The sequence below is a fragment of the Castor canadensis genome, chromosome 11 (assembly GCF_047511655.1).
Source record: "Castor canadensis chromosome 11, mCasCan1.hap1v2, whole genome shotgun sequence".
Taxonomy (NCBI): Eukaryota; Metazoa; Chordata; class Mammalia; order Rodentia; family Castoridae; genus Castor; species Castor canadensis.
In genome coordinates this window covers 59,053,418-59,065,892 of record NC_133396.1, presented here as the reverse complement: position 1 = coordinate 59,065,892, position 12,475 = coordinate 59,053,418, and the positions used below count along the sequence as shown (strand labels likewise).

General features: G+C 43.9%; 1 protein-coding gene across 1 annotated transcript; it reads right to left on the bottom strand.

Annotated features, from left to right (window-relative positions):
- Nucleotides 1-6,335: 6,335 nt before the first annotated feature.
- Nucleotides 6,336-10,125, bottom strand: Mfsd6l (major facilitator superfamily domain containing 6 like). Its single transcript, XM_020180536.2, has one exon. The coding sequence runs from the start codon at nucleotides 9,934-9,936 to the stop codon at nucleotides 8,149-8,151; it is 1,788 nt and encodes a 595-aa protein (XP_020036125.1). The 5' UTR covers nucleotides 9,937-10,125; the 3' UTR covers nucleotides 6,336-8,148.
- Between the last annotated feature and the right edge of the window lie 2,350 nt (nucleotides 10,126-12,475).

The following is a 12,475-nucleotide window of genomic DNA, read 5'->3' as shown; positions in this document are numbered from 1 at the left end:
GAGCAGCAGGCAGGCAAGCCACAGTTGCAGATACCACTCTCAGAACTGCCTCCAGACGCTTTTTTTTCTTTTTCTCCCTACCTTTGATGAGAGAACAACCGAATTACACCTGCAAGCCGAAAAACTTACTGAAACTGTATTGCATTTGAACTGGGGACACTTGGTGGGACTTTTTTTTTTTTTTTTTTTTTATCTTCTGTGTGTGTGTGAGTGTAGTTTTGTTCTACTTTATGCATCCCCTTTGATGAGACAACTACAGAACAACATCTGAGGCACCAACTCCAGGACTGGAGATTGAGACGGACATCCAAATTATTAAGACTGAAATTGCATAGCATATAAACTTGGAAGTTTTTTGGTTTTTTTTTTTTTTTAATTTTCTATTTTCCATTTTATTTTAATTCATTTTTATAAATAGATATTACTTTCATATACTTATTTTTAATTTTTTTATCTTTGATTTTCAATCCTCTCTCTGTCACTCTATTGTCTGTTCAGTTTACTGTCGATTAGTACACTAACACTCCCTGTTTATACCTTTGAAACTCTCTTGTCTGATACCTTGTTCTGCTTTCTCCCTCTTGTCTGTATATTTGTTTTCCCCTTTTCTTTAACTTCTTGCTTTCCATCTCAGCTCACTCTTCCATTCTCAATATTACCATTGTTATTATTACAAGCTAGAAAATACTTAATTACACACAGTACAGGGACGGTAACAACACCAAGGACAATGACAGGAAGACAGAAAAAACAAGGAAACCAGTTTCCCCACAGCAAAAAATTAGTACAGGAACCAGAGGGGAATGAAGAGAACAGAAACTCAGAGCCAGACTCTAACAAAATGAAGATAAACTATGCCAAAGGACCCAATGAAGCCTACAAGAATAATTTAAAAGAAGACATACTACAAGTACTCAATGAGAATTTTATAGTGATGATACTGGATAGGGTCAACCAAAATGTACAGGAGACACTCAAGAAATTCCAAGACAATAAAAATAGAGAATTTGAAAAAGCAAAAGAAGAAATAAAGGAAACCATAGAAGCACTGTATAAACACCAAAGTGAAAGAGAGAACACAATGAATAAATGGATAAATGAACTCAGGACAAAAATAGACAACAATAAAGAAGAAAACAGCCAGGATATGGAAAACCTCAGAAAAAAGAACGAAACAGAACTGCAAAACAAAACGGAAGGCCAATCCAGCAGAATAGAACAAACAGAAGACAGAATCTCAGAACTTGAAGATGAAATGGTAATTAAAGGAAAAACTGAAGAACTATTAATTAAACAACTCAAGACCTGTGAAAAGAAAATGCAAGAACTCACTGACTCCATCAAAAGACCAAACTTGAGAATCATGGGCATCGAAGAAGGAGAAGAGGTGCAAGCGAAGGGAATGCGTAATATATTCAACAAAATAATAACGGAAAATTTCCCAAATCTAGAGAAAGATATTCCCATACAAATGCAAGAGGCCTCCAGGACACCAAACAGACCAGATCAAAATAGAACTACTCCACGACATATCATCATTAAAACAACAAGTTCAGAAACTAAGGAAAGAATATTGAAGGCTGCAAGAGAGAAAAAACAAGTAACATACAAAGGTAAACCCATCAAAATCACAGCAGACTTCTCAACAGAAACATTAAAAGCAAGAAGAGCGTGGGGTGAGATCTTCCGGGCACTGAATGAAAATAACTTCAACCCCAGGATACTCTACCCAGCAAAGCTATCATTCAAAATAGATGGAGCAATAAAAGTCTTCCATGATAAGCAGAAACTAAAACAATATGTGACCACAAAGCCACCATTACAAAAGATTCTGCAAGGGATCCTGCACACAGAAAGTGACACCCAACTTAACCATGAAAAGGCAGGCAGCACCAAACCACAGGATAAGAAAAAGCAAGACAGTAGAGAGTAACATCAAGTTAGGTACACACAATCAAACCTTCAAACAACTAAGATAACTAAATGGCAGGAATCACCACATACCTATCAGTACTAACACTTAATGTTAATGGACTTAATTCACCCATCAAAAGACACCGTTTGACAAAATGGATTAAAAAAGAAGATCCAACAATTTGTTGCTTACAGGAGACTCATCTCACCGACAGAAATAAGCATATGCTTAGGATGAAAGGCTGGAAGAAGATTTACCAAGCCAATGGCCCCCGAAAACAAGCAGGAGTAGCAATACTTATCTCTGACAAAGTAGACTTCAAACCTACATTGATCAAACGAGATAAAGAAGGACATTCCATACTAATAAAAGGGGAAATAGACCAAAAGGAAATAATAATCATCAATCTGTACGCACCCAATGTCAACGCACCCAATTTCATCAAACATACCCTGAAAGACCTAAAAGCATATATAAACGCCAACACAGTGGTTGTGGGAGACTTTAACACTCCATTATCATCAATAGATAGGTCATCCAAACAAAAACTCAATAAAGAAATCCAAGATCTAAAATATGCAATAGATCAAGTGGACCTAGTAGATGTCTACAGAACATTTCATCCAACCTCTACACAATATACATTCTTCTCAGCAGCCCATGGAACCTTCTCCAAAATAGATCATATCCTAGGGCACAAAGCAAGTCTCAGCAAATATAAGAAAATAGAAATAATACCATGCATACTATCTGACCACAATGCAGTAAAAGTAGAACTCAACAACAAAAGTAAAGACAAAAAACATGCAAACAGCTGGAAACTAAATAACTCATTACTTAATGAAGAATGGATCATCGATGCAATAAAAGAGGAAATTAAAATGTTCCTGGAAGTCAATGAAAATGAAAACACAACCTACCGGAACCTATGGGACACAGCTAAGGCAGTCTTGAGAGGAAAGTTTATAGCCATGAGTGCATATATTAAAAAGATTGAAAGATCCCAAATCAATGACCTAATGATACATCTCAAACTCCTAGAAAAACAAGAACAAGCAAATCCCAAAACAAATAGAAGGAGAGAAATAATAAAAATAAGAGCTGAAATCAACGAAATAGAAACCAAAAAAACCATACAAAGAATTAATGAAACAAAAAGTTGGTTCTTTGAAAAAATAAACAAGATCGATAGACCCCTGGCAAACCTGACTAAAATGAGGAGAGAAAAAACCCAAATTAGTAGAATCAGGAAAGCAAAAGGGGAGATAACAACAAACACCATGGAAGTCCAGGAAATCATCAGAGACTACTTTGAGAACCTATATTCAAATAAATTTGAAAATCTAAAAGAAATGGACAGATTTCTAGATACATATGATCATCCAAAACTGAACCAAGAGGAAATTAATCACCTGAATAGACCTATAACACAAAATGAAATTGAAGCAGCAATCAAGAGTCTCCCCAAAAAGAAAAGTCCAGGACCTGATGGATTCTCTGCTGAATTCTATCAGACCTTTAAAGAAGAACTGATACCAACCCTCCTTAAACTGTTCCATGAAATAGAAAGGGAAGGAAAACTGCCAAACACATTTTATGAAGCCAGTATTACACTTATCCCAAAACCAGGCAAAGACACCTCCAAAAAGGAGAACTATAGGCCAATCTCCTTAATGAACATTGATGCAAAAATCCTCAACAAAATAATGGCAAATCGAATTCAGCAACACATCAAAAAGATTATTCACCACGACCAGGTAGGCTTCATCCCAGGGATGCAGGGGTGGTTCAACATACGAAAATCAATAAACGTAATAAACCACATTAACAGAAGCAAAGACAAAAACCACTTGATCATCTCAATAGATGCAGAAAAAGCCTTTGATAAGATCCAACATCATTTCATGATAAAAGCTCTAAGAAAACTAGGAATAGAAGGAAAGTACCTCAACATTATAAAAGCTATATATGACAAACCTACAGCCAGCATTATACTTAACGGAGAAAAATTGAAACCATTCCCTCTAAAATCAGGAACCAGACAAGGATGCCCACTATCTCCACTCCTATTCAACATAGTACTGGAATTCCTAGCCAGAGCAATTAGGCAAGAAGAAGGAATAAAAGGAATACAAATAGGTAAAGAAACTGTCAAAATATCCCTATTTGCAGACGACATGATCCTATACCTTAAAGACCCAAAAAACTCTACTCAGAAGCTTCTAGACATCATCAATAGCTATAGCAAAGTAGCAGGATATAAAATCAACATAGAAAAATCATTAGCATTTCTATACACTAACAATGAGCAAACGGAAAAAGAATGTATGAAAACAATTCCATTTACAATAGCCTCAAAAAAAATCAAATACCTAGGTGTAAACCTAACAAAAGATGTGAAAGACCTCTACAAGGAAAACTATACACTTCTGAAGAAAGAGATTGAGGAAGACTATAGAAAGTGGAGAGATCTCCCATGCTCATGGATTGGTAGAATCAACATAGTAAAAATGTCTATACTCCCAAAAGTAATCTACATGTTTAATGCAATTCCCATCAAAATTCCAATGACATTCATCAAAGAGATTGAAAAATCTACTGTTAAATTTATATGGAAAAACAAGAGGCCACGAATAGCCAAGGCAATACTCAGTCAAAAGAACAATGCAGGAGGTATTACAATACCTGACTTCAAACTATATTACAAAGCAATAACAATAAAAACAGCATGGTACTGGCACAAAAACAGACATGAAGACCAGTGGAACAGAATAGAGGATCCAGATATGAAGCCACACAACTATGAGCAACTTATCTTTGACAAAGGAGCTAAAAATATACAATGGAGAAATAGCAGCCTCTTCAACAAAAACTGCTGGGAAAACTGGTTAGCAGTCTGCAAAAAACTGAAACTAGATCCATGTATATCACCCTATACCAAGATTAACTCAAAATGGATCAAGGATCTTAATATCAGACCCCAAACTCTTAAGTTGATACAAGAAAGAGTAGGAAATACTCTGGAGTTAGTAGGTATAGGTAAGAACTTTCTCAATGAAACCCCAGCAGCACAGCAACTAAGAGATAGCATAGATAAATGGGACCTCATAAAACTAAAAAGCTTCTGTTCATCAAAAGAAATGGTCTCTAAACTGAAGAGAACACCCACAGAGTGGGAGAAAATATTTGCCAATTATACATCAGACAAAGGACTGATAACCAGAATATACAGGGAACTTAAAAAACTAAATTCTCCCAAAACTAATGAACCAATAAAGAAATGGGCATGTGAACTAAACAGAACTTTCTCAAAAGAAGAAATTCAAATGGCCAGAAAACACATGAAAAAATGCTCACCATCTCTAGCAATAAAGGAAATGCAAATTAAAACCACACTAAGATTCCACCTCACCCCTGTTAGAACAGCCATCATCAGCAACACCACCAACAACAGGTGTTGGCGAGGATGCGGGGAAAAAGGAACCCTCTTACACTGTTGGTGGGAATGTAGACTAGTACAACCACTCTGGAAAAAAATTTGGAGGCTACTTAAAAAGCTGGACATCGATCTACCATTTGATCCAGCAATACCACTCTTGGGGATATACCCAAAAGACTGTTACTCCAGAGGCACCTGCACATCCATGTTTATTGCGGCACTATTCACAATAGCCAAGTTATGGAAACAGCCAAGATGCCCCAGCACTGACGAATGGATTAAGAAAATGTGGTATCTATACACAATGGAATTTTATGCAGCCATGAAGAAGAACGAAATGTTATCATTCGCTGGTAAATGGATGGAATTGGAGAACATCATTCTGAGTGAGGTTAGCCTGGCTCAAAAAACCAAAAATCGTATGTTCTCCCTCATATGTGGACATTAGATCAAGGGCAAACACAACAAGGGGATTGGACTATGAGCACATGATAAAAGCGAGAGCACACAAGGAGGGGTGAGGATAGGTAAGACACCTAAAAAACTAGCTAGCATTTGTTGCCCTTAATGCAGAGAAACTAAAGCAGATACCTTAAAGCAACTGAGGCCAATAGGAAAAGGGGACCAGGTACTAGAGAAAAGGTGAGATCAAAAAGAATTAACCTAGAAGGTAACACCCACGCACAGGAAATCAATGTGAGTCAATGCCCTGTATAGCTATCTTTATCTCAACCAGCAAAACCCCTTGTTCCTTCCTATTATTGCTTATACTCTCTCTACAACAAAATTAGAGATAAGGGCAAAATAGTTTCTGCTGGGTATTGAGGGGGGGAGCGGGAGGGGGTGGAGTGGGTGGTAAGGGAGGGGGTGGGGGCAGGGGGGAGAAATAAACCAAGCCTTGTATGCACATATGAATAATAAAAGAAAAATGAAAAAAAATAAATAAATTAAAAAAAAAAAAAAAAGACTCAAGGTCAAGGTCTTTATGGCCCGGCCCTTGCTTCCTTCAATATGCAGGTTTGCTTCCAAATCCCCACGCGGGTTTTTCTGAGCATCTCTGCCCCCAGCCATCATGCCTGCCCCATACCCCCTGAAACACTGTTTGAACATGCAGCTCGTCCTGTCTCATTCTGTTTGTGTATCTGTCTTAAGTTAGACCTTGACTTCTAAATTGTCAGCTTTGTTCCCAGCTAGGCTTCATCAAAGAAGCAAAACGCAGTTCGAAGTTTCACCTCTGCACAAATAGAGTGGGTGACGTTGGCACCATATTCCAAGGAAGTTTCCATTGGGCATTACTTTGATTCCACACGCTCGACCTCAACCAATGACTGTGGCTGAATGATGAGCTTGGACCCCAGTATTTCTGTGTGTCCTGAAGTTCTCCCCATAGCCTTCACCTTGAACTCCCCTCCACCCCAGCCTCTGATTTCTGTCTGCCTCACCCAGTCATCACTGGCATGAACACAAGAACCTAGAGGGCTGAACAAGGCACAAACACAGATGAAGAGCACTAGGGAAGTCTGTGAGAGCAAAATTACTGCTTGTGGGGTAAAGGGAAGACAAAATTAGAAAAGCAGTTTCAATTTGGGGCTATTGGCAAGATTTAGCAGAATAATCTGTCTCAAGTGAGCAGACGTTTAATTAATCTGAGGCCAGTAAATGTTTTGGTATTGTCCTGATTGTAGGGATTTTTTTCGACCCATGAAATAGGATGAGCATAAAAAATGTGATGTGTATATTTCAAGGGAGAGCAGCCATGACAGTGTTTAGATTCTTAAAAAAGGGTTATAATTCTTACAGTGTTCAACTACTCTGGAACAGGGTCACAGGGTAATGGTAGACAGCATTAGGTGACATAAAATAGAGACAGTGATCAGAGAAGGCTTTGGATTTCTATAAAGTATCTCTGTGAGAAAGACAACTATTTAGCTAGGTGTAGTGACTCATGCCTGTAATCCCAGGTACTCAGGAGGTGGAGATAGGGAGGGTTGAGGTTCTAGGCCAGTCCTGGCAAAAAGTTAACATGACTCCATCTCAAACAATAATCTAGGCATGGTGTGTGCACCTATCATCCCAGCAATAGCAAGAAGGGTAAAATAGGAGGATGGCAGTCTGGGCCTGCCTGGGCAAAAAGTGACACCCTATCTCCAGATAACCAGAGTAAAAAGGACTGCAGAAGTGGCTCAAGTGGGTGAGCGCCTGCCTAGCAAGTTGGAAGCCCTGAGTTCAAATCCCAGTACCACCTATACACACACACACACACACACACACACACACACACACACACAGGTGTTTCAGTATCCAGTGCCACTCTTACCTGCTCCTGACCCAGCTTTCATAGGACCAGGCTACTGCTCTATGATCCCTGGGAATGCCCAGGTCTCATCCAGGTCAGCCACCCTCTCTGCCAACTACATCCTGCAAGTCCCTTGCCTTCTTGGCACTGCCAATTTGATGTATCACTTCATCCATTCCTGGGTCCAACAGCACCAACCAGTACAGTTAAAGCTCTCACAAACCTAGGTCAAAATGCAACAAATGCAAAAGATTTTTTTTAAGCAAATGTATTTTCCTCCATTATTTTAAAAAGATTGAATGGGGGAAAAAAAGGGTCAAATCTCCTTTTACTACAAAAGAAAATCATGCCAAGAGATGATCCTGTTGGGTCCTTAGTGTAGACATGGCTTCTCTTCCCCCAGGTTCCCTGCTGTCCAGGGCAGGATTCTGTCCTCCAAGACTGTGTTCTGTCCAATCTATTAAGTGCCTTTCCTGATCAGTGTGTGGTGACCTGCTTTCAGCCCTTCCATTCTGAGTGCTCCTCCTTCATGGCCTTCACAAGCCAGTCCCGCTCTGACCCCTGCTCCGAGTCGCTGGTATCACTTCCCTCCACAGCCAGCAGCTTCGAGTAGTTTATTTTTCTCTTTTTGGGCAGCCTGGGGTGGACGGACAGAAAGAGGACCAGCCAGAGCAACAGGACCACACAGCTGGCCTGGTAGAGCACAGCCAGGCTGAAGCGCATCACCACAAAGCCCCCCACAAAGCTGCCGATGCTGCAGCCACCCCTATAAAAGTGGCTTTGGAACATGGCACTCAGAGATCTCTCTGTGCCAGGGGTGGCCAGGTCCTCTATGGAGGCTGCCATGGCCCACCACAGAACCCCACTGCTGATGGCACCCAGGATCTGAACAGGAAGGGCAGACCACCAGCTCCAGAGGAAAGAATAGTAGAGCAGCTGCCCAGCCAGACAGCTCAGCCCCAGCCCCACTGCACCCACCCTGGATAGCTTCCTTAGCAACACAGTTTTGAAAGGATGCAGCAGAAGTTCTCCCAGCAAGCTGAGCGCCACTGAGAAGCCCATGACCAGCTCACTACTGCCGTGGTCCTTCATGTGCCAGAACAGAAAGTTCTGTACAGTGCTGGCGATGGCTCCTATCAAAAAGACAGTGAAAGCCAAGAGAACGAGGTGGGGGTCCCCCCCTACGAGAGAGAGTGCTTTGATGGTTTTATAGCTGAGCTCTTGCCGCTGGTAGATGGGAACAGGAAAGGCAATGCTCACCAGTGAGGCCAGGATGCTGACCAGCGCATAGCTGTAGAAATGCATCACACCCTGAGGGCCATTTGTCATCAGGAAGCAGTCGAGCTGCCCCACCAGGGCCGTGACGCCACACACGCCTGCAGACATGCCCAGCAGCCTCCAGATCCACAAGTTTCTGTACCCATCAGTGGCGTCCACAAAATCCAGGTATTCATACAGGCTGTCATCTGCCACCTGCTCCAAAGGGGCCGTCAGCAGCTCCCAGAACACCATGAAGCCCAGGGAGAGGATGAAAGTCCATCGCAACCCTTCCAAGGAGAGGTCAAGGGGCTGGCCTTCTTCCTTGGCCACTGACAGGTTGACTGGACTTGCTGGCACCGTGTCTCCGGAAAACAGCGCAAGGGCAGCATCGACCACTTTGAAAGCACTTTCCCAGGAATTATCTTTTGTCCCTGAAGTGATAGGATAAAGAACTTGGGACGTGGTCCTGGCTCCTTCCATGGCACCCACTAAGTAGCCCTGTAGACCACTGAGAATTTCTAGATCACTTTCACTGGGTCCATTTTTGAAGCCGGAGGCTTCCCCAGCTCCAGTTCTCCTGGCTGGGAGGCTGGGCGCCCCTACTGGGTGCTTTGAAGTCCACTCCTGGACGGAGGTGATGGTCACAGTTAGTGTGAACCCCGGTGGCTGGAGTGTGGTGGTCACCCTTCTGCTGGCATTACAAGAGCGGGACATCAGATCTCTGTCCAGCGGTGGAACCAGCACCATCAGGAGGCTGGCTCCCGCCGAGCCCAGCAGCAAACCTATCACAAGCACTCTCCTTTTCTGGTGGCTTTTGGCCAGGAAGGCACAGAAGGGAGCCCAGCTGGCGGTGACCAGGTGTTTGGCTCCCATGAGGATGCCCACCCAGGGCGCAGCCAAGCCCAGCTGCCTCAGGTAGAGGGTCAGGAACGGGGTCACGCAGGCGTCCCGGACCCCGCATACCAGGTGGAAGAGCCTGGCCACCCCCAGCGCCCTGCTGATGTCCCACTGGGGGTTGGCGCTCATGGCTGCCAGGCTCGGTCAGATCCGGGCCGGTGGACGGCGGAGCAGAGCGCAGGGCGGGCGCGGCGGCGGCTGGAGAGGGCGCGGCTCCATGTCCCCGGGAAGGAGGTGCGGGGGACCCCGGCTCAGACCCAGGCCGACAGCGCCTGTGGCCCACGGCGGCGGCGCGGTCACCGGGTCAACGGCCGCCCCGCCCCCACCGGCCCGGAAGTGGCCCCGCCCCGAGGGGCCGGCGCGGCGAGGGCGGGGCCGGCGCACCTGCTAATTGCACCTGCCACGTCCTGTGGCCTCTGCGGCCCCACCCGCCCCGACGTGCCCAGGTGCAGGAGGGGAGCTTCCTGTGGTCTTGCGGGGTGCGATCGGAGCTAGGCCACAGGCTCCGTCCGACCCCTGGCCGCCCCGTGGCTCCCAGAAGCCAGGGCTAAATCTCTGGACTGCTCCAGGCAAGAAAAACTGTCAAGGCCAAGATGGGGTGGAGGTGGTAAGAGAGAGAACGGAATGAGCGATATCCATCACGTTCCCTACCTCATCTTCTGGCCTTTACTGAAAGGTCTCCTGATCAATGACCCCGCAAGGAGGTCATCCCTTGTGAAATTCACCCTAGGTGAAATTGCAGTTCCTTACCACTCCACAACAATCAAGTGCACCATGGTTTATATTTCTTGTATTTACTTTGTTTATCGTGTTTCCATCAGAATCCAAAGCTACAGGAAGGCAGGTAGTTTTGTTCTAAGACTGTTTCATTGTATGCAAGCTGCCCCTGGAAGAGGTGTGAATTTGGTGACTCTTTTTATTTTTAAGCCAAGGACAATTTCCCAAAAGGACTGATAACTGAGGATATCCAGATTTCATTCTGGTAGCCCCTCACTGTCCCCCCAAAGTATGAACTGTACTGGATAGTTTTAATTTACACCTAAGGGTGGTCACCTGCCCTATTTGGGGGTACACAGTTCAGAGGTGCTGAGCTAGCATTTAATCAGAAGCCACACTCCAGAGGCAACTAATGCAAGCACTCTTAACAATTTTAAGTCAAGAGAAGTGACTTCATTGACCAGCATAATTGGTTTTACAGGTGAATTTAGTGGTGTCTAAGTCATGTGAACTGGAGACAGTTTCTCCTCCCAGAGGCATTTCCTCTTTCGCTTGAACAGGGTATGAGAATCTAGACAGTCTAGCAGTCCAAGCCCTTTGGAAGAGTGCCATAGACTTCATGCCGGAATGGTCAGTGTTCAAACACTGATTTGGAAAACTCTCTCTCTCTTGTTTTTTTAAATCAAACCCAGGGCCTTGCATGTGCTGGGCAAGCACTCTGCCACTGAGCTACAGCCCTAGCCTCGATTCAGTAAACTTTTAATACATGTTTTTAGAGACCACCTAATTTGTCTGTGCATTTGGTATGGAGCAAGGTCACTTGCTCACCTGTCTGCGTATGTAGCAGAATTTGGTTTAAGATTTGCTTCTACTGTAAGCTGGTAGAGAGATAGCTGGAGAGGAGGCCAGTGCCCTGACCTAAACTTAACAGTTGGTAAACTCTGCAAATGTTTACTTAAAGACCTAATGATTGTGAACGCTCGAATGGATATGAAACAGTTAACATCTCCCCAACACAGCGAAAAGAAAATCCAGCCACCTTCAGATGAGCTCAAATGGTACTGGTAGTCATTTCAGATTTCAGGATGCCTCAGCCGCACTGAGGACTGTCTCTAGTCCCTCCCCTGTCCAGGTCCTGCAGCAGTCAGGGCAGTGGAGGACTTAGCATCCATCTCTATCTTGGTTTTGACCTGTCATGGGCTGGTTTGCACTGGGACTTCACCAGCTGCTGTCTCTCTGGTGCCCATGTCTACATCTGGCCTTTGGGTGCTGAGCTCCAAGCTGCTGCCCACAGCTATACCCTTTTACTTTTTGAGATTCCCTGGGCTCATCTTCTTCCAGATTACCTGTGAAAACCTTTGCCTGCTTCCCATGCCCCATGGAGATGCAGAGACTTTCTCGAAGGCTAGGCTATCTATTCAAGAAACCCAGGCAGCCCTTCTTATATCCTTCTTTCACTTTGAGAATGTGCCTTGGTACTTGGCTCCACTCTCAGGACATTGAGGCCAAAGTCAAGAGCCTACCTTTCTACTCTTGGATCCCCAAACTTCAAAGAGATTCTTCTACCACCTCCATCTTCACCCTGGACTTTGTCCAGGTGATAGGCATGGGCTCAAGCCCAAGATTTTGTGTTCCTCTCTTACTCCCCACCCCAACCCATTCCTCCTCATGCAGTTGGGGACACTGGTGCTGTGTCATTGATCTTTCCTATTTTATACCTGGATGTAAGGTTTGTCTTTAATCTCTGGCTGCTCTGGAAACTACCCTGCATTCCCACCTCTGTTTGGGGACAGTGCTGATCAGGAGAGTCCCTAAGTTCATGAGAAGGAGAAGAGGAAGGGGGAAGGAGACAACACAGCAGGTAATATTTCACAAAACTATAACCTGGTTTAAGTGGCTTCTGTTAAGTCATGCCCTCTGATTTCTATGAAAATACAAATATTGCTTGATG